Here is a 23,110-nt window from a genome sequence, read left to right on the forward strand (position 1 = left end):
CCATTGCCATTATATCTTGGTGGAATATTTCCCCCTGTTCGTCGCTGAGAGCACCTAGGTTAGCAGAAAAGAAGGCTGAGGTGGGAGTGCAAAAAGTGGATTTTTAAAGACATCCTACAACCCAACTCTTTGTATTTCTGTATCATGTCCTGTACGATTTCTGTGTAACTCTCAGCTTTGTTATTGCCCAGAAAGTTGTGCACAACACACTTAAATGCTGTCCAGGCAGCTAGCTCAGCACTGTTTAACTTGCTGTCAAAGCTATAATCAAGCATTAATTTCCTAATTTGGGGACCAATAAACACTCCCGCTGAAATCTTAGCATCACTCAGGTTAGGGAACTTATCTCGCAAATACTTGAAACCTTCACCAGATGTGTCCATGGCTTTGACAAAGTTTTTCATAAGTCCTAACTTGATATGAAGTGGCGGTAGTAATATCATATTAGGATCTACCAAAGGAGCGTATTTGACGTTGCATTCTCCAGGTACGTAATTCACTCTAGGTTCCCATTCCTTCACTTCATAATGTTTGTCATCAGCTCGGCTATCCCATAAACATAAAAAACATTGGTACTTCGTGTAACCGCACTGGAGTCCTAATAAAATATTAACTACCTTGAGATCACAACATATTTGCCAACAATGGTCCTTATAATTTATAAGATTTAGCAAAGTTGACATGGTGTCATAGGATTCCTTAATCTTCACTGAGTGCGCAAGTGGTATAGAAGGTTTTTTATTTCCATTATGTAAAAGGACAGCTTTAAGGCTGACCTTTGACGCGTCGATAAGTAACCTCCATTCTTCTGGAACGTAAGGAATTCCTAGCTCCGCCATCAACCCATTTATATCCGTACATACGCACACATTATCTTGCATTGAGAAATAGCTTGAAAATTGAACATGCCTTTTCCTGTACACTGATATGTTCGTTTCTGCATCCAATAAGTTCCACTGCTGGAGCCTTGATCCCAGAAGTTCCGCCTCTTGTTTTGTCAGGTGCAAATCACGGACTGGGTCATTAAGTTCACATTGCCGGATGAAATGTGGCTCGCGAACACAGTCAGGGATGAACGTTGGATCCTTGGATGTACATGTTGATGTCGATGGTTCATCAAGGTCATGATCATCATCAGAGTCTTTTGGCCATATCTCTTCCCAGTTGGTAGGGTTCTCGGGAAGTGGAAGTTCTTTTGCATTCTGTTACATTTGATAACAAATATTGATAACCATTTCATGAACAAAACGAAAAAACTTGGATAATTGTATATATATGTATTAAGATATACATATACTGTACGTTTAAAAAAAATATACATTGGAAGTACATTCTATTTTTATACACGTTTCTAATTTACAGAGAGCAATACAAGTGTGTTGTTGACTATTGTAAATATTCATTTTTATGTCTGTGTTTGTAGTAATAAAGCAAATCGTTTTTACCCCAACTCAGGAGATCTGAAAGCATTACTATCAGGTGCAATAAACAGTGCACACAGTATACATACAAATATATTTATTTCTCTAGAAAGAACAAAGCGATTTTTACGAAACTTTTAGGGTTTATTAAATATAAATCAAGGTATACTTAGGTATAATTTCTATGTTACCATATGTAAGGGGACAGGAGCTAGGGGAATAAAATATCTGAAAAAGGGAAATTTTTGAGGGAATTTCCCGAAAATCCTTCTGTTAGGGAAAACTGTACGTGATGGAGAGAAATCGAGTGCATATTCGAATTCAGCGCAAAAAGTTCCTTTAAGATCAGGTGATTTTTCTCATGTAACAAACAAAAAGTTTAAATTTGTTAACTAGTAATTATTGAAAATACAATGATTTTAAACTTTACTTGTCATGTGTTTACTTTTTAGAAATAGTAATTGTACTTTCCCGGAAATAGTAATTGTATTTTATATATATATATATATATATATATATATATATATATATATATATATATATATATATATATATATATATATATATATATTTGTATTGCTTTGTTTATAATCAGTTGTATGTAGTATAGTCTGTTATTTATTTCTAATAGGCATCAGAGGTAGATTAAGAGAAAGTTTTAAGGCAATTAGTCAAGTATAAACAACAGGTGTGTCTGGAAAAGATAAACACAGGTGTGAAGGTAATTAAGTCAGGGCAGGTGGCCGAAAGATGACGCCCAGGGAAGTACGACCCAGGTGGCTTCTCATGCACACAAGGACTTTCAATTTTAGTATAAATATCTGCGCTCTAAGATATCTCTTTCAGTTAGTGTCTGATGAAGACAACGTTACGTTGTCGAAACTGTTACACTAGAATTTAGTTTTTAATAAACAAGTGTATATACTCTGGTCAGAAGTGTTTATTATTTCTTCGTGTTTCTTCTTACAGGGAACTCATACCTGGCATCCACAACGTTCAGAAGTTATTTACTTTTGTGTTATTATTCTATACAGAATTACAATAACACCAACAGTTTGTAGCTAAAACAGAACTTTTACTTCCACTTCTCCAAAACCGGTTCAGTTTTTTACTTGGACCAGTTTCAGTTTTCTCCAAAAACCAATTCTATTTTTCACCGAAACTGGTTGAGCTTTCTCAAAATACCGGTTTGGTTTTCACCGAACACATAAAACTATTTCTGTGGCAACTATTTCTTATTTGTTTCCTGAGAACGAAACATTATTCTTGTCAGAAATAGAACCAGTTTTGGAAAAACTGAAACCGGTTTTGATGAAAAACTGTGCCGGTTTTCTAGAAAAACCGAAACCAGTCACGATAAAAACCGATAAGCTGTTCTAGCGAAAACCGAAATCGGTTTCGGTTAAATCCGTTTTCGGCGGAAAACCGGTTTTTGAAAATGTTCAAAAATTGGTTTCGGTTTTCTTAGAAACGGGAAACCGAAAAACCGGTTTTTGTACCCACCTCTAATTTGAACCACTTCGTATTTGAAGAGGGTTACTGGAGGTGGGGAAATCTAGACTCTGAACAACGATTCGATTCCTAAAGAAAACTTCTCGATATCTCTTATTGTTTCTGCTCTAACTACGACAGATTGACTGACGGACGGAAGGACAGACAAGCGGACATAGCTGTTCTATAAGACTTCCGACATTCACAATAATAATTCTTACCAACTTATATCTATTCTATGGAAAACTTACCATTGTAGTACAAAAAATTTTACTCAATAGTTGTTTTTTGTTTGTACGATATTTAACTTAACGCCCCTTAGTTACAATATTCGCATATGTGCATTTGAAATTACGAATATAGTTTACTTCTGTCAGTTGCTTGCATTCCATTGCTTACTCTTTACGCTTCCCAGATTGTGAACGATTGATATACGCAGAAGTTATAAATTTTGCCATTTCAAAATGTACAATGAGAAGCAAATGTTCTATTTGCAAAAAATAGCACCTTACAATATCATTTATGTTGCATTAGATGATATTAATAGAATAGCCACGTACTTAATCCTACGTCCGTTCAGTTATATCATTTTACACGTTTAGCTTTTAATAATATGATTTCATAATCAGACTTGAAATTTAAAAAGAAAATCTTCTGCTTAAGAGACGGGTTTCGAACCACGAACCTCTTAACTATCGAACCATGACTATTCATTCAACCACGGAGAACTATACACAGTCATTTATATGCTTTTCCTTTAGCTACGTTGAGAAACTAATAGAATGGAATATTCCAGAGGTTGGCTCGGTAAGTGTACCGGTTACATTGACGTAGACCTCTTGTAGCTTAATTACAGGGTGCATGATGAACTTCTCCTTCTTCAGGTACACTCTTTAGAGTAGGAAAAGTTTGTTACTAATGTGCTAATTGAGTTATATGTGATAGAACCATCTGATAAGGTAATGCCAAATACTCAGACATAAATCACCTTCTGCAAAGCTCTAGTGGAAAATGAAAAAAAAAAAAAAAAAAAAAACGTAAACATGTTAGGCTTTTGAAAAGAAAAAGTTATTGTTTACATTTTATGTCTTATACATTTGAAGAGAAGCTTATGACAATTAAGAGGGACATTCCCGGGATGTAGGTCCTGGCGTACAGTGTGTAATTTCATGAATCTTGGTGGCCAAAAACCATATCTCGACAACGAATAGTCCAATTCCCATGAAAGCTCGTATTTCAGGTGACATTTTGATTGCCACCTCATGTAAAGCTTAATAATAGTAATAATAGTCAGTACGATTATTATACAGGGTGTCTCAAAAGTCCCCTGACATAGGGTAACTCTGTTGTTATCAGAGTTACAACAAAATGTAAGAGGAGAAACCGTCTCCAAATATGATGTTTTCAATCTAAAGTGAAGGAATTTTTTTAAATCGGACGAGCCGTGTGGGTTGTACACTCTTTATGCTCCCAATGCTAAAGGAAAATGCAACGTTGCCATTTACCTAGACCCACAACATAAGTGAATGAAGTTACTGTCTTTTACGCTAACATGTAGATGGCTAGCCCCCATTTCAAACAGTAACTTCATTCACTTAAGTTGTGGGTCCAGGTAAACGGCAACGTTTCATTTTCATTTAACACTGGGCACATAAACAGTGTACAGCCCAAATGGCTCGTCCAATTAAAAAAAAAAAAAAAATCCTTCACTTTACATTGAAAACAACATATTTGGAGATGGTTTCTCCTCTTACATTTTGTTGTAACTCTGATATTAACAGAGCTAGTCTATGTCAGGAGACTTTTATATATATTAACCATACTGTCATCAGTAACTATAAATTAAAATTCTACAAAGAAAGCCTGTGATAATATGAATGAAATCAGAATACAGGTACAATATATTTATAATTGTTGAAATATTGTTCGTGGCAAAAACACTGTAGACACAATGAGTCTGAAAGTATATATTTCCACTTAGTTTTAGTCAGACTCTGCAGAGGCGGTGCATATGTCCTCGCAGTCACTGTCATATGCATCAGTAACAGCTATATGAGGCTCGGACAACAGTTGTAAAACATTTCGAGGAATTGCTTTGGATTGTCTTGACCGTAATTTTCGCTATCTGGTGACATAAGGATCTGAAGAAATCAAGAGTCTGTGGAAAAGATCCGTCATTATATCCTGCCTTGAAGTTTTTCGTGTGAGCAGTTCTCTGTAGCGCCTGTTGTCTTTGTTTCTTGCCTCTTGTGCTTCCTCAGATAGTTGACCTATTGGTAAAATGCATTGTTCAATTATTTGCTCCCCATGAATCAACAATTTGTGTAAAGTTGCTTTCATATTAAACCACTCATATTGTTTCATATATAAATTGCATGTTTCTTTAGCATACAGGTCAAACGCTTCTTTATTAATGATATATCCACTTGATATTGCTTCTGATAGTATCTATAAATGTTGTATGAGATCGATATCTATGCCTGTTATCTTGGATGATAGGGAAGCCTCCCTGAAAAAATCTCCTACCTGAAGTCCCATCATTGTAGTTCCCAATTCCTTGCTTTGACAAATCAACATACAGACCCGTTTCTTCTCTGAACCGATCCTGTATAGCCCTTCCTTCGTACTAACTAATGCTTTTTCCCTGTTCCCTTTTATTTATCATTTACGTACATCTAATCTGTATGCTATGTGTAGCAGGCATTTGAAACATTGAATCCATGCATGCAATGGCGATATCTTAAATTTCAAAGTAGAAGGGTCATATTCTTTATGAGTCACTTTACTAATGTCGTTCATTTCTTTCGGAGGTGCCCCACATATGTAACATCTTTGAAATGATTGGGAAGACAAGGCACTGCAAACCTTCCCGTCCACCATTGTTAAGCGCAGCTCTTGTTCAACAACAATTTTGAGTTTATTATTCACAACTATCTCTGTTGGCACCAAACCTTCTTCTTCTGTGCGAATACTTGTTACCTCTTCCCTAATTATATCCACAATTTCTTTCGCAATCTTCAATTTAATGGGTCGACAGTAGCGGATTGGTGAAGGTCTAGGATTCTGCCAGACTACTACGTTTTTTTCGTTGTCAATGGCTACAAGCTTAAGTGGCACCAAAAAAAAAACTCGTCACTCGCTAATTCACCCACCACGAATTTTTGTTTATAGCGCTCTGATCGAAACTACCATCACAACCCCACTTCGTTAATAGGTTGTATCGTTGATGTGGCAAACTCGTTAAAATGTCTTGTTGAACTTTACATAAACGTTTAACTGTATGATCAAGTAAATCTTGGAGAGGTACTGCTGCGGATATATCTGAAACGGTAATGTTAGCTGGATAGCAGTTTTCTTTACTTTGACGCAGTAAGTAATATGGTGGATACAAGTTACTCTTGTACGTCTTTGCATTGTCTCGTAAATCTTTATACTGGTTAGAGATCAGTTGTAAATCTTTCATCAGGGAGAGAGCTTCATCAGGTGACATACCTTGCACGAACAATTTTCGTGCTTTTTTGAGCTTCGTTGCGCGTTGTGGAAGGGCAAATGATACCTCTCCCACTATGTGTCCTTTTTTCCTGAAGCATGTAAATCCTTCTGGGCTGCAGCTACTATTTCTTCATGTGATCTCTCTTCCACAAGACAACTTTCCTTCTCTTAGATCTTATACTTGATTCTGCAAAACGTTTTTGTAGGGTCCGCGACTGTTGCTGCTGGGTGTATCACCTGCACTCTGTTGCAATGAACATAACGCTATTTTATGTATTCCTAAATCGAGACTGGCATCCTCATTTAACAACAGATCATTGTATTTCAAGAAATTCGTCCTACTTCTACCATATTTCGTCCATCTGGATCTAATTTTCGCACACAAAATGCTAATACTGTTCTTCACCATTTTCTGCACATCTTCAGGGTGTTCGTGCAAATTAAACTCTTCTTTTACGTACTTCCGAACGTCTTCATTACGTGCACTTTCACCACATTTATTCCACAACTCAAAAATAACTCTACGCGTTAACACACACATTGTCAATGAAATAATATTATTGTCACTCTGTTTGCAGCAAATACTTTTTGTGTCCCTTTAACAAAACTGTGAAAAATATATTTACAAAGTTTCGTCGCGGAAGACTGGAGTAATATCTTTTAAAAGTTTACGTAAAAAAGTCTAACTGGTGAAACAAAACAATGCCGCGCACCTACATTTTCCGCTTCAGGTTACAACTAGTGATGCAACAAATTTCAGTACACTGTTTAGCTTGCAGGAGAGTTTATACCTTCATGTATTATATCTGACTCTTAGAGCAGCACACACATAAACTCAGCTGTCTTGCTGTGCACTCTTTATCACGTTTACTGAACGCTGTTTTGCACCTGTTATATACACCGTATCTGTGAACGTACGTAAAGGACTCTGTGGTCGGTCATACGAAGGTCAGAGAACGAAACAAACCACACATTCTAGTTAGGGAGAGTTTTATGCACGTGATTATTCATCAATTGGGCTCAAGTCACATTGTTGACGATAACGATTTTTGGCCACCTAGATTAGTGAAATTACACACTGTGTAGCGGTCCAGAGCCTTCCCCCGATATCACTACGTTTCTGTAACTTTTACGTAATTTTAGAAATGAAAGACATGTTAGTACAGTATGTTCTCATAATGAATTTGAATCCCTCAAAAAGCTTTCGATCCCTGAAATAAATTTCTGCTTGCGACCCTGCAAAGTAGTGACGATTTTAGAGTGATCAGGGAGTCAGGAAGATAGGTAATGTCTCCCTAGAGCAACAATTCCCCAGGAGTCATATCTCTGATAATTTCGTATGTGATATCAGTATTTGTGCATTACCATTTTTCAATCTCAGTGTATTGAAACTTACCGCAAGGGAACTGTTCGGAAATCATCACTGGTTCTTCCCTCTGACCCCTATGCGAATGCGGCCGACCTTGGACATATACCACATCTGGAATATTACTATATATATATATATATATATATATATATATATATATATATATATATATATATATATATATATATATATATATATATATATATAATTGACCCTAAAAAGTATGTATTTGACACAAATATAGGATGTTTTCGATTATTTTTGCCTGTCACCCTCCCACTCTGATCTCCGTGCCAACTAATGCTTAACTTGGACTTATGCAGCATTGACAATGTCACTGTTCATCTTTGCGACCCCGAAAACTATGATTTCGGCACCAATATCGTTCGTATTCGACTACTTTTACATGTCAACTTCCCCTCGTAGTAGGGATGGTTTCAGTGTCTCGCACCCACAACTATGGAGGAATTGCAACCAACTTAAGTATACCTATAAATTAAATCTGTAAAACAACTGTGCGGGTGATCCTTTTCCGAGAGGAGTTTGTTTGCTACTTTTTCAGTATCAACGTGGTGACTTTCTTCGCTTTCAATGCTGAAGATTGCCAAAGAGCTCAACTTCATCTGCAACATTGTGCTTTGAATAGGTATAAAACAGTTGGGATCTAAACAAATAAGAAATACTACTAGCATTGACAAATATCTAAGATTAAAAATGTAGCTAATTCACTCTAAGTTGAAATTTCGCTCAGTCTTTTTGTTCATTACTGTTCGGAAACGTACGGTTATTGCAGCAAAGAGGTGATAAATTGTTTGAGTAAAATTCACAGTCTATAACTCGTTCCACCACTTCTTTTTCATTTAAGGCTAACGTAGTGGGAATTTTAGAAGCTGAGAAAAAGCGGGAAATTATATAAAAACCTGCAACTATTTCGATATCAGGTTGCCTCTGCAGCCATGTCTGAATCACATCTGAATTATGTATCGAGCTATTGCCTTGTTGTCAATAGAATATGCGTCACCTACATCAGTAGCGTAGCGTGGTATTCCGAAGTGGGGATGCCAAAGTTAGTCATTTGCGCGATTCAATATTATTGCAATCAGCCATACATAGCTATTCCGAGGGGAAATATAGGGTTATGAAAAATTTAGAAGGGAGGCCCCCTAATTGGTGGCCTAATGGGACATACAGAAGCAAATGCATGGATTACGTTAGAAGCCAATAAGCAATTGTCTCAGCTTTTTCTTGCCACTACCGTTATGACGAGAAAACTCGGCAATACTCTTATTTGAGCAAAATTATGATGATCACAATACAGGAATTAAACAAATAGTTGAAAATAGACTAACAATAATTAATGACAATGAAATATTAAAGAATACGATTTTTTTTTTTAATGAAACAAGTCAAGGTACATCAATTTCATCTCACTTTCCTTTGTGGCAGTCGGATACAAATCTTCACAATTTCAAATCGGATTATTAGGGAACACAGTCCCCTTGTTCCGAGATTAGAGGGGACATGCTCCCCTCATCTCCCCGGGATATGTGCCAGTGACTGAAGGGCACAAGCAATCTTTGCGAGGGGCGGGCAGAGCTGGCTCTCTTGACCTACCAGATCGGTGACCGTGATTCTACAGAATGCTTTATATTTATGCTTGTGTGTGTGAACTCCCTCAAAGAGTTTCTGGCAACGCCACTAGACATACTGTGTATTTATGAAGAAGATTAATAATTTGCCTTTAATTACGATTAAAGCATAACTATTCTTATACTATTATTTACATAACCTATATGCTTCAAAAAAACAATTAACTAACCATTTCTGTTTTGTTCTGTCTCCTTGATAGCGCTCCTACGCTCTGTACAGAAACTATAGCTTAGTTCAAAATAGATAAGAGTTGGAAATACTTGAATATGCCAGCGTATATCTAAAGCAAAATGTAGAGTTGCAAGGGATGAAAAGAATAAGTAAGGAAGTAGTTGCGCATGCGCATTCTACAGAAAGCAGACGAAAACCACGTTGCTTGCAGTAGGCCTGGATGCCAAAGGAACATAGCATCCGACAAGAGGAAAGACAGAAAATGTGCATCTGAGTGACGCGCATGCGTAGGGTTCCGCTTGTCACAGTAGGGGGAGACGGCGAGAGAGCGCATCCAGAAGATTGCACTGGGAATAATTGTGATAATAACAAGCAAACAATTTATATATAATGAAATACGTATTTTTTCTTATTAACAGGGGATGCCGGGCATACTGGCGTTCCCTTACGCTACGCCGCTGACCTACATGAACTTTCATTTCCGGAAGCGTTTCGTCCAGATGTTCCACATACTTGTACGCGTTTAGGCGACCAGGGATTCTGTAGATTCCACCGAAGTTTGCAGCCTTCCATATCCATGCCCAGCAGTGGATTGCTACATGTTCCATTCGACCTGAACGGGAAACGTATTCAGAGACATATCTTGGAGCCGATAAACACGTTTTGGCCCAACGCACAATGGAGTATTTCGTCTTGAAACCCGGTCAAAAAGATTTACCATTTAGTGTAATCAAATAATCGATTAAATTAAATTAATTTGTGTTTATCTACAATTTTAAAGATACATTATAGCCAAAAGCTGGTTCTGCGGTTTTGAACAGTCAGTGAAATTACATTATCTTGTCCCAGATAGCACAGAAAACTTTTTAAAAATGTTTAAAAATTTGCAAAGGCAAACTAAAAAGTTTGCAACAAACTTGCCTTTTCAAATGAGAAAATTTGCCGAAAGTTCAATGCAAATAACGAAGTTGACGCTGGCTGAGTTTGCAGCAAAGTTGCCTCAGAAAATGAAAACATCTGCCAATACAAACGAAATGTTTGCGACTGCACAGCAAGAAAGTTTACCAGGATTTTGCTGCAAATATTTTGTGCAAATTTTCTTTGACAAAATTTCCGAAAATGAGCTGATGAATTTGGTGAAAATATTAAAAGGTTTGCAGCAACATTGCAGAAAGTGTTTTCACGATCGCAAGATCATGTTTGCTGCAAATGTATCAGGTAATGTTTGCTGCAAATGTATCAGGTAATGTTTGCTGCAAATTTATAAAGTGAAACCTAACTTTATGCAATATCAAAATTTTTATAATGTGGATCCGTCTTTTCTTAGTGGCAAGCATTAAACATCTTTAGCTACTTGCCAAAGATAAGAAACTTGCGAACGATAAACGCACAGACAAAGGATATCGCAATTTATCTACTTACTCAACGATCATATCCCTGTACTTACTCTCACACATATTCACAAAATAACGTCAGGCTGCCTGGGTCAATAAAAACATCTGATAAGAGACCAGTGAGTTTATTCTGGAGTCCTCTGATGTATTGGTTTTTCTCGATTCTCACTTCCCGCTTGTTTTGTCACAGTTGATGTAGCGCAGTGAATTCTGGGTACCATGCGCGCGCGCTCGGTAATATCATCACATATTTGCTTTCAGCAAGCTTTTTGAAACAAGTTTTTTTTTACAGAGTTGCAAACTGTTTGTGACGGCAAACTTTCGACGCTGTATTTTCAAAAAAGATGCAAATTAATTGCAGTGGTGAATTTATTTTTATAAATCAGCGGAAATTTGCAGATCATATTGAAAGCTTTTAATAAATATTAAGAAATTTTGCCTTCGCAAACTTTCAGATTGTTTTCTCCACTAAACGAAGCAAAAATTTGCCGCAAGTATTCGTGCTATCTGGGGTGTATTAATTATTTTTTTATTGCTGTAGACTGTCTATAGTAAATACTTTGAAACATTTTAAGAGAAAATTCTTAGTTTCCCTATTAATTAACATTTTCTACATCAAGTAATGGATAAAAGTAACAGAAACATAAAATATAAACAGCAATACATTTTTTTAAGATATACTATTAAACGTGTTAAACCAAATACAAGAAAAATAAATAAGAAAACCTTCGAAAAAGTAGAAAATACAAAATATGTAAGATAGTAAGACAATGTACTTACATCATAAATAATGTACCAATGTTAGAAATATTGTGGTCACCTTACAATCATTGTTGTCACTTTAGTTATACAAATCAGATATTAGTTCTTTAATCACACTCACATACATCATCGTCATCACTTGTCATTCATTTCTTCTTCTGTTTGATAATCTTCTGTTGGCTCAGTAGAATGATGAATTACAGAAGGGTTTGTCGGTAAAAGTAGTTCCAGTGTTCCTTTGCTGAACGGTTTTCTCTTTTTCATAGGCCGTTCCCTCAAACAACTCAAATAGGGTCTCAAGTAAGTAAAAGACGACTTAGAACATCCCTGTTGCACTGTTTCCGAGAAAACTTCCTGGAATAGTTCAATCTATAATAAACTCAAAAATGTTGGTTTCTAGCCTCAGCTGTCTTCTCTGAGAGGTGCCCAATAAGCAAAATACCTAGTTAGAATGTTTTATGATCGCCAGGCCATGAATTAAAACTTCATGTAGGGTTGAATTCATCGAGTACCAAGTATATAGTTTTACATAAAGTTCTGCAGTGGCAGTAGCGAAGTTCTGATATTTCTCCACGTCTGTTTCATAACTACTAGAAATTGTCTCCAGAATTATTTTGTCTTTTTTATTATTATTATTATTATTATTATTATCAATTTCAAATGAACACCAGTTATTCGGGCAGCAGTTTCGGGGCCATCGAAAACCTTCTTGAGGTGTTCCCATCGTCGGTATTGCCATAGCCTTGCTTAGGGACGTCCACTAACAAGCCCATCTCTTCCCTAAAACTGGCTTGAATTTTTTTCTTCGTCTCTCTAACTATGGTTTTCTCTTCAGATTTCGCTTACCATGGTTTAATAGGAATTTTGTACGCTAAGTGTAATATTGATTCGAAAACCTGATCCTTTTATGAAGGACAGACAATCCAAACAAGGGTAAACAACAAATTTCATGCATAATAATTCATGGTGCAGTTTATGAACTTAAAAGGTTCGGTACGTGTCATTTATTATGGAATATGTGCATGAAAACCCAACTTCAAGAAATTAATTCTGTTTTTTCTGTATAAACTCAATGAAGTAAAGATTAAACTAATAGATTTATATCAGGAAACTGCTCTAATTCCTTTGTACTCACGTGAAAACTAAATTAGATATAATTTATAAATATTTTTTTATTTTAATGAGGCAATTTTGGTCAAAATTATGTTCTTGGACTAAGTTAACAAAAGATTGAACTTTTAAATGCAAAAGGAATCATCGATCAACTAGACTAAGAACATAAACAAAAACACTTCATAACTTGTAAACTTTATATTTTTTCTTGCAATACGTTCTTGACATCTCATTACATGTTTAACCACCAAGACTTCAGCTAAAATATTCGCATATCATGAAATTAAAACCTCTGTCAATGACGTGTAAAACAATATAATTTTTGTTGATAAAGATTTTAATACAATTACTAATTTAAAATCGCTTGACGAGAAAAATTGAATGACTTCAGCAATTTTTATTTACGTTCATTTCTTATCTTAATAATAGAATTTATGTTTACAAGATCCGTCAGTTATCGAAGAACAAGAAATAAACGTATTTTATGTATTTTTCAAATTTTATTTTTTCGAGTTTTGTCTAGGTTTTAGGGTCAAATACTCCACTGTGCGACGTTTGCACTGGAAAATAGTTTTTCGTCTGTAAAACCGAGCTCGTCTCACACACGTGAAATATTTACCTGTGCAAACGCGAAGACCACGTCAAGCATGTTAGCCACTCCTTAACAACGTCGGACAGTCGTAACATCGCCTGGGAAATTGGTTTCCTCTCGTAACTGTCGGTCAAACATGAAAGTCTTCTCACGGCATTGGGCAATTAACCTCTGGTCATCTTGAGCAGAGGAAACTCTTTGTCGCCTAGTTCCTCTTTTACGTCTTATATCTCCTATTTTCGCATATCTCCTCCACCAGCTTCGTGCTGCTGCACGTCTAACACCATATCTTGCGCCTGCTTTACTATAGCTCTGCTCGCATGCTCAATTAAAGCAATTACACAGCCTGTAACTGAACCTTTGTAATGCGCCATTTGCACACCAAAAGCAAAATGATAGCTTTACTTACGTGTTTCAACGGAACGTGCTTCATGTGACGTCACGTAAGAAGGCGGCTTTTCCTCCTATTGCCGTAGATAATATTGTACGCCCTCTGTTAGATGTTCATGAATTTTGTAATAAAACACGTCGAGAAATTAGTTAAATTAAGATTGTAAGATTTAATATCAAAGTTGAAAGATCGTAAGTTAAAGAAAAGCATATAATAACAAATCCCATATTTGAAAATAATTTCGACTTAAACTAACTGCGACTACATTTAATTCAAACTTCAACCTCTGGAATCCATAGTATCTGCGTAGCTAAAAGAAGCAAAACCAATAAGAACGGTCGGGATTCGAACCTAGGCCCATCCATGTAGTAGTCTCTTACAATAACCATTCATCTAACAAACAATTATGTAAACACTACTTTTTGAAGTTATAGGTTCGCATCCAATGACACTCTTACGCGCATTTCCATTGCTTTTTCTTTTTAAAAAAACACTTCTTTTCGAAAGTTTAACATGTTTACGATTTGTTTCATTTTCCACTAAGCTTCGCAAAAGGTGATTTAGCACTACTTTATCAGACGGTTCTATCAAATATAAATCAATTAACACAGTAGTAGCAAACTTTTCCTGCCTTAGAAAGTGTTCCTGAACTAAGGTAAGTTCATTATGCCCTCTGTAACTAAGCTACAAGAGATCTACGTTCAATGTAACCAGCGCACCCACTGAGTCAATTTTTGGAATATTTGATTCTATTAGTTTCTCAACGTAGCTGAAGAAAAATTATATAACGTGTAGAGTTCTCCGTGCCTGAATGGATAAAGTCGTGGTTCAATAGCTAAGAGATCCGTGGTTCGGAAACCCATCTCGGAAGGTGAAGATATTTTAATTCTTTTATTCCTCGATCTTAAGATCTTCCTCTCCCATCGCATTCATCTGATGCTCTGGAAAGAGTTTTCCACCTTAATTCGACAACTGCCTGATGATATCCTCGCAGTTCGGAAACTTTACTTCCTCTGTTTCACAATATTATAAATTTCATCATAATAAGAATGCTGTGCAATCATTTTTCTCCAGTTCTAAACTTGGATATGTAAATCATCCCTCTCTGTTTCCATATCTGAATCTCTTTCCCAATGTCGTCCACTAAGAACGCACTTGGCTTGGGATCAAACCTTCGACGCTTGAAATCAAATGTAAACGCTCTACCAATGTGATATCGTAACTTTATAGATTTGTTACTAAAAGCAGCGTCATCTTAGATCTTTTCCAGGGGGATTTTCCGCCGACATAAGAACTTCATTTTTTATATGAGCGGATTACTGTACACTGTTCAAACAAGATGTGTTTATTAAACTCAAAGGAGGGGGAGTTAAATATTCCTGTCGTGCCCAAATCACTCCCCTGGAACCTTTGCTTCCTATTACTGGGAATTGAAATGAAATGAATCATTAAATAACAGTTATTTCTGTCAATAGTTTTTAGACTGAAGCACAAAACCTACTGCCGTCATTGACAGTTTCCATAGATTTCACAAGGAGCATCTTTCTAGCTTGATGACATATGCAATCTTTGAAGAAGTGAAAAAATTCAAATAAGCTATGGGAAGATTTTATGACGACTATTTATTTCAGGCTCTAAAAAGGCATTTCAGACAAACGAATTAAAGAGACGGTTTTAAAGTTATAAAGCTTGTAAACATGGTTCCTGTTTTTTCCTGCTGAATGGAAAGAAAAATGAAATGAAATTTCTGAGTTTTACGTCCCACGGTTATGCCGGTTAGGCTAAAGGAGACGGTGATGATGAGTAATGAATGAAATGGTGGAATGAAGAAAGTGGGAGGAAACGGGAGAACCCCGAGAAAACCCACGCACACGGTGTTTGTCCACCACAAAGTTCACTTGGCGGGAGCAGGGTTTGAACCCGAGATCCCTAGCACCAGAAGTGAACGCTCTACCACTGAGCCACCGCGGCACCCTGAATGGAAAGAGTATATTATGTCAGATAGACTGCTTTAGACAAGGAGGGGAGAAGAAAGAGGGGCGTGTTGGATTGAATACCAGGAGTAAGTAGTTGATCGAGATGTGTGATTCTGAATTCATAGGGTTTTTAGTAATTTGGACTTAAACTCTTTGTAACACTTCCATTGCTTCGATTTATACCTAATATCGGCATTTTATAAATCTTCAAAGTAAGACATCACTGGAGGCCCCAAAGCTGGGAATGATTTTGCGACGAAGGAGGGGATACAAAACTAGTTTGATCGCCATTGCCGATGTTATTTCCCTGTTTTAGAATTCTAGAGCCACCACTGTTTAATTTTTTCCTTTGTACAGAAAATCTCGTAGCAAGTGTTCAGTAATTTCATAATAAAGTACATTGTATTTGCTTTCGTTGTTCTGCTTGATTAGGGAAGAAATATATTACTTTTGTATTATGTTTTCTAGGTCTTGTTCTCCCATGAACATGGGATAGTTACATGTGATATGTATGGTTTATTACAACTCAGGGTAAATTAAAAAAAAAAAAAAAATGTTCAGAAAACCTTGAAATGTCATAGAATTCTTTCCCGTAATTTTTGTCACTACCCTGTTTCGTTACTTGAGTGCAAATTCACATTAAGCAGTAAAATAAGCAATGATTATTAAAGATTTTCTGCGTTTAATTCGGTTAATAATTTTTATGTTTTATGTATTGTTGTCTAGGTTGGAGTGGTAAATATTGTGAATTAGCTGTAGATGAATGTTCTTCCCTTCCTTGTCTCAATGGAGGTATTTGTTTGGACCGACATGCTGATTATGTATGCGCATGTAAAGAAGGTAATTTTTTTAGTTATTCATTTAGACATGTTAAAGAACACAATTAATGTGCAAGCATTTAAATTACGTATTTTTGAAGAGTTTTTTTTCTCACTATTTTTAAGCTCATAATAATGATTTCAGAAAAGTCGATTGTGTAACTGAAATGTATGTGCACGTTTCGAACCAGCTATGAATTTCACTGTATACAGTTTACTTATTTATTTATTTATTTATTTATTTATTCGAAATTTTTAAGCTTTATTTTCATGTAGAAGTAAATGAACAAACAGTAAAACTACTTATGACTTTTAAATTTGTGACAAATCTGGCGTCGAGTTCGAGATGAAGAATAGAACCAAACCAAGTACTCAACTTCATGTACGATTGGTTAGTAAGTGATGCTGTGCAGAAGTATAGTGGTATGTAATTCCGGATATTTTAACGAGGAGTAGCGAGAAAGATTATACGTAACCCCTGGTTCAAATGTGTGTCCCAATGTATGAGATTCTTCAGGAAGTCGACACATCCACTTACAGTTAGTATCAAACTGTTAACCTATCTCATTCACGAGATAGACGCATTGGGTGTATTTCCAGTGGGTGAACTACGAATCAGGAACTTTTTACTCGGGTTTCATTTCACAAAGTTCCAGCATTGTTACACACATCTAGCGTAACTGATTATGTAGAAATAAATAAACATTCTTCTAATTTGATCATGAAATGGATCTAGTTAAGAAAGGTGTTAGAGTTCGTCCACATATTACATAACGCAGCAAGGGGGAGGGGGGTTTCGAACTTGGGTTACGAAGTTGACAAGGGGACAGAAGGGGGTTTACGTCCTCGTTATGTAACGCATGTATTTTGCTGTAATTTTTATTTTTATTCTCAGGTCTATATGCAATCTTGGAACAAATACTTTTCAGTTCTTTTCTATTTTACAAATAAATAATATTTCTACGTTTCGAGAATTGCGAACATATAGCCTATATAAATTGAATCATGCAGAAGGGATTCGAAGACACTACCAGATCCGGCTCGTCCCTATAGACAACCTAGGCGGCTGCCTAGGGCGGAAACATTTAGAGGCGGAATGGCAGGTATTATTTTATTTTTACGTATGATTTATCAACATTAGCCGAAACGTACGTGCGGCAGCGCCCTGCATATTTAGGAGGAGGAAGCTAATGAAAAGTGTAATCACCCAAGATCGATTACTGCTCACCTAGATGGAGCGGGGAACATTTATCTGGCCATAGTACGTTTCCATGTCACCGCTGTTCTTTCTATGACTAAAGAAGATCTGCATTATCTGAATATTCAGACTCCGCATTCTCGCAGAAATGTCGCTGACCTAAAGTTTTTACATAACGTAGTCAATGGAAACTTAAGATCTGAAGCCCTACTTCAAGTATTATCCCTTCACATTCCTATCCGTATAGCTCCAAATACGCATCTCTTCCACCTTTCCCGCCCTAAACTGTCGATTATTCAAAGGCCCTTCTTTCACAGAGCACCAAATTTATATAATCAGATAACAACTGACGTGGACATTTTTTTAAGCTACTCAGCTTTTGACAGAGTAACTACACAAATTCAAAATAACTAAAAATGAATTAAGAAACTATAGGCCTACTAGTTATTTAGAAACTAGTTTAGAATTAAGAAACTGGGTTAGACGAATTACTAACGTATAAATTATTAACGTATAACGTTCAAGACACAAGGTGTTTATAAAATACCTAACTTCTGATTTCCTTTTAGGCAAAAATTAAATTTTTGGACATATTGCAGTCACTAATCACGTTTCCTATGAAATCATTTTAGAAACAATTACAACCAAATTTTGTTTTATATTTACGATGGACATCGACATGCAGACCCGTAGCAAGCCCGAAAATGTAGGGGGGGATCCAAACATATTATAGTTCTTCACCATATTATAGTCCATTTGCAAGCCTACTGTCAAACTTTTAGGGGGGCTCGGCCCCCATGTCCCCCATGGATACGAGCCTGTCGACATGGTGTACATTACAGTAAAATTTAATTTCCTGTCTCCCTGTGATTATAATAGTAAAATTTCATTCCAAATGCCACAGCAATAAAAATGTTTTTTAAAAAATAATTGACGTATATATTACTTATTAATACGATAGAGAGAGGCATTGGGAGTAAGTTTTATTTTATTTAATACATAAAAAATGGTAACAATGTGATGATTGGTGAAAATGTTAGGGGTGACAACGCTTCACTTTGAGTTTGGGGCAGAAGGAGATCATGGGGGCGCAGACATGTTTTCCGCCTAGGGTATAAAAGATCCTAGAGCCGCCCCCTGGACACTACTAGATACCAGCATAACTGGTGAGGAACACTTTGTGTATTACACTACAATAAAACTCCGTTTTGTAGCTATTGCAGCACTGCATTTACGGCACACACTTTTCTGGGGGTAGCTGTTAGTGATCGTAACCACCGCTTGAAAACGCCCTCGAGTTCCCACTCGTATTGCTATTTCTGAGAATATCATTCACTTTAGATTTGAATCATTACCCCGCTATATTCTTGTAACGGGTTTCGCATGTGAAACAGAAGAAACTCTATTTCGTGAAATATTTTTCGCGACGGAACGATCTACAATTTGGAGCAAAATAAGGTATCAGAATCCTAATTCGTCGGATATTCATCTCGTACTATTTTCTAAAAATTATTTTTTAGATTTGAGTATTTCAGGTGAAATCGAGCTTATTTGGATTCTGGCACTGATTTACGACAAGAACAATTTAAAAAGGGATAAACTGAAGTCCAAAGTCGAAAGAAGATATCGAAAGCTTGCTCTCAGAGATGTCCCTGCTCCTTCACGTGTGCAATCACTTTATATCTGTTGTCGACGAGAAAGAGAATTTCCTTGCATTGCCGCACTGGCAAACTTAAAATATTCGAAGCATCTTGGAAAATGAGGTCGATGCCATTTATTTATATCCTGTTTCATCTGTATTTTTCGGCAGTATTTTCTCTTTGCCAATCCTAGGTAACCTAAAAGGATGGGTGCCAGTGTTGTAAGGGGGATGCCTGGAATTTCCCCCCCTCTGGAAAAATCATCCCGGCTTCTGGTTTAGCTAATGTCGTCCCAAACAGGGATGGTGGTTTTCCCCCTCTCTGTACATAGTTCCTCTATCATGGAAAATATTTAAAATCACACTGTTATTCTGTTTTCTAAGTTTGGATGACGCTTCTTCTGTCTCACTTTCCTTTTCTTCTTTCCCGTAGAGGCTGTATTTGTTTGTGCCAGGTACTCGCATAAAAATACCGTTTTGGGGAGTTTTAAACGAATCTTGCAAGAAAACAAAACCAAAGATGCGTGTTGTTTCAAGGTTTGTAGTATATTTGCAAAGCCCCCTTCCTCTTTGTCAGCAAAGATGAAGAAAAAGATTTGATATTTAAGCTTACCATTCAAACTCGGAGACCCGACATCAATATATCAATAATGCGTTTCTTCTTCCGCCGGCAAGAAAAGAAACAATTGAGGTACTAGCAAAAGCACAAGTGGACTAGAGTTTTCCCTCTTTCCCCGTGCATCACATTACAGAAGGAAGAAATGTTTATTACTCTTGCGGTGAACATATGTTTGAAATTTTGGATCCTACAGCCTCCCCAACGAAAGGTAAGAATGAATACAAGTCTGTGTTGTCATGTACAGTAGTCTTTTTTTAATAGCTAATAAAGGAATAGAACTGGAAAATTTGATCTCAGGAGAACACTGGAAACCTACACTATCATTAGAATAGAATGGTTGTTGAGAAGGAATAAAGGCAATGGGGAAAATTACAAGTATAGAGGAAATTCAAGTTACTATACATTCGCGCTTGCGGGGTCAGTGCCATATTTGTTTTTTGTCTGTGGCTGTTGCCGTGACAGATCCGTTTGGGACATCAAGTTTTATTGCTCGTTGGGCGTAGCCACATAGGGCCTGGCATTAAATTGACAATACACCACTTCGGTTGATTTGGATTTTCAAACAATCGAAGAGTTATATAAGTTCTATTTGGCTTTAACGAAAAACAAAAGAAATAGACAGGGTCAGGACTTTAGAGTTGTTCGCAGCAAGTTAGATGTGGATGAGCTCTCTAGTATTCTCTCGTGTTGAGTTGATGGTAGCTGTGCGTTCGTTCTTGCGCGGAGTGCATTTTACACCGGTGTAAACCGAATACATACTTATATCGATCAATATTCTGGTAGTTATATATGAAATCATAAACCTATGTATGTGTATTATTTTTGAACATTAAGAAAGCTGTGAAAATAATACAGATATCAACGGCAGAATGTAAACGTGGGTTTAATGCTATGAATCAAACATTGAATAATCTGAGGAATCGTATGCAGATTCTAACACTTAGCAAGCTCGTTTTTGTATCTATAAATGGTCCACCTTTGCGTTTCTTTAATGCCGAAAAATATGCAACAATGTGTATAAAATTGAAGCGTAACTGTGCTACAGACAATCCTACCGGGAAAGCAAGAAATGTCGAAGAACGTTCACATGCATCTCGCCTTTTCAACTAAAACGTAAATAATGTTTTTCTTTAAAAAAAGACAACTTTAGTTTGTTGTATGTACGTACTTTTTGTATTACTCTATCTTTACTATATTTGTTATTGTTTTGTTACTTTTGGTAATTGAATGTTCTGTTTAGCTAGATTTTGAATTTGAACATAAAATATTACTCTAATTAGAGGAGGCTCCAGGAAATATTTTTGGCCATCTCACAACTTTGAAGCCCCACTGCCCCTAATGTACATGCAAATGCACTACACATTGTGATCCACTTATCCTTCCCGTGGTAAATTAACAAATCGAAAATAGATGAGTGCGATTTCCTTGGGAAAACAAGTGTCCAGTTTTAAAGAATTAAAACTGGCTAATTAAACAACCTTTTGGAGTTAAAATATTATTACGGTACTGTCATTTTCTAATGCCTTGATTTGTTGGCGAGAAGCACTGAAATATATTCAGAATACAAGCATTTTGTAATTAAAAGTTCAAAATACAACCATTAAACATAGTTTCTTGTTTAATAACCCACAAAATAAGCAAAATTGGTGAAAAAACAAAAATCAAAAGTGTTACGTAACAAGTCGGAAGGAGGGAGAAAAAGGTGGTCAAAAATAGCGTTACGTAATATATGAACGGCCCCTTATGCGTGATCACCTCCAGCAGGTGATCAGAGTGCTAAAATTTTCAGATATCACTTTTGTTTTTCTTAGTAACATTTAATATTATAAAAGGAAATTGCTTACTTAAACTTTGTTGGATGTTTTTGATGTTCCTATGTTAATGCGTGTACTAAGAATGAGCCAACAACAATGGGTTAAAAAAAAAAAAAAAAAAAAAAAAAGGTTCGAAGTAAGAAGAAGGAAATAGAGGTTATTTTAAAACATAAATGTATACTGCCAGTTTTTCTTGGCGAGATTGAAGACTTTTTCAGAGAGACCAGACCTTTACATACTAAAAACGAACCGAAAGTTCTGTTAGAGAATGAAATCGTAGGGAAAGGGGCAAGGAGACCGGGCCTCTCCAAAGGGTCCCGACAATGTGCTTTGGTACTTTGATGTTTGTAATTTGTTTTCAGAACAAACAATTGCCTTTCATGCACTCTATTTCAAAACAAAATATATCACTAAACAGTTCCTAGACAAGCTGTGTTCGCCAACTTTGTCCTTATTCTTTAAAAATGTGTGTATTTTGCGGGTATGGAAATAGATTTTTCCAAAAATCCCTGCTGTTCAAAGGGAAGAAAGAGAGAGAGGGAAGGGGGCCTATATGCATATGGTGACTTTGCAGTATGGATGTTAAAGCAATGTTTACCAGTATTAAAAGAGTTATATGATAAAAGTAATAGAAGAAGAAATAAATGAGAGGAAAATTAGAGAATGGAAGAAAGAAACAATAGTGAAAGCCTTAAAAATGGTGTGGGATAATAGCATTTGCACAATAGGTAATAAACTGGTAAAAATAAAAGAAGGTTTAAATATAGGTTCGAAATTAAGTCCTGTTTTGTCTGAAATAGTAATGAATAGGTAGGAAAAGAAAGTGATAAAAGAAGGAGAAAAGAACGTAATATTGTATTGCAGATATGTAGATGACTGTTTAGGAATTTGGAAAGGACCAAGAAGGCAGCTGAAAAAGTTTGTAAAAAGGATTGAAGATGAAGAGAAAGAGATATGCCTGAAAACAGAAGTAGAAAATACAACAGAACAAAACTATTTGGAGATGATAGTAGAAAGAAAAGAAGGAAAATTGCATACAAGATAGTATAACAAAGAATGTGCGGCAGGGATTTACTGTCATAAAAGAAGTGACGTAGATAATAGCACGAGAAAGAACTTCATAAGAAATATGGAAGGAGAATAGAAGATATAGATAGTGAAGAGGAGAAAAAGAAAGAAGATCTAGAAAAGTTTCACAAT

At 36.3% G+C, this 23,110-nt stretch overlaps 1 protein-coding gene across 4 annotated transcripts in view; it reads left to right on the forward strand.

The window, feature by feature from the left end:
- Positions 1-23,110, forward strand: part of eys (eyes shut) — a 1,117,243-nt gene that overhangs the window by 292,341 nt on the left and 801,792 nt on the right. For all 4 annotated transcript variants that reach the window (XR_014132762.1, XR_014132763.1, XM_081769320.1 and 1 more), the window contains exon 6: positions 16,549-16,662. Coding sequence is in view for 2 of the 4 variants with exons in the window: in XM_081769320.1 (XP_081625446.1) it covers positions 16,549-16,662 (114 nt within the window). In the remaining 2 variants the exon portion in view is untranslated. The remainder of the gene's footprint in view (positions 1-16,548; positions 16,663-23,110) is intronic.

The sequence above is a fragment of the Thermobia domestica genome, chromosome 8, assembly GCF_964235325.1.
Source record: "Thermobia domestica chromosome 8, izTheDome1.hap1.1, whole genome shotgun sequence".
Lineage (NCBI taxonomy): Eukaryota > Metazoa > Arthropoda > Insecta > Zygentoma > Lepismatidae > Thermobia > Thermobia domestica.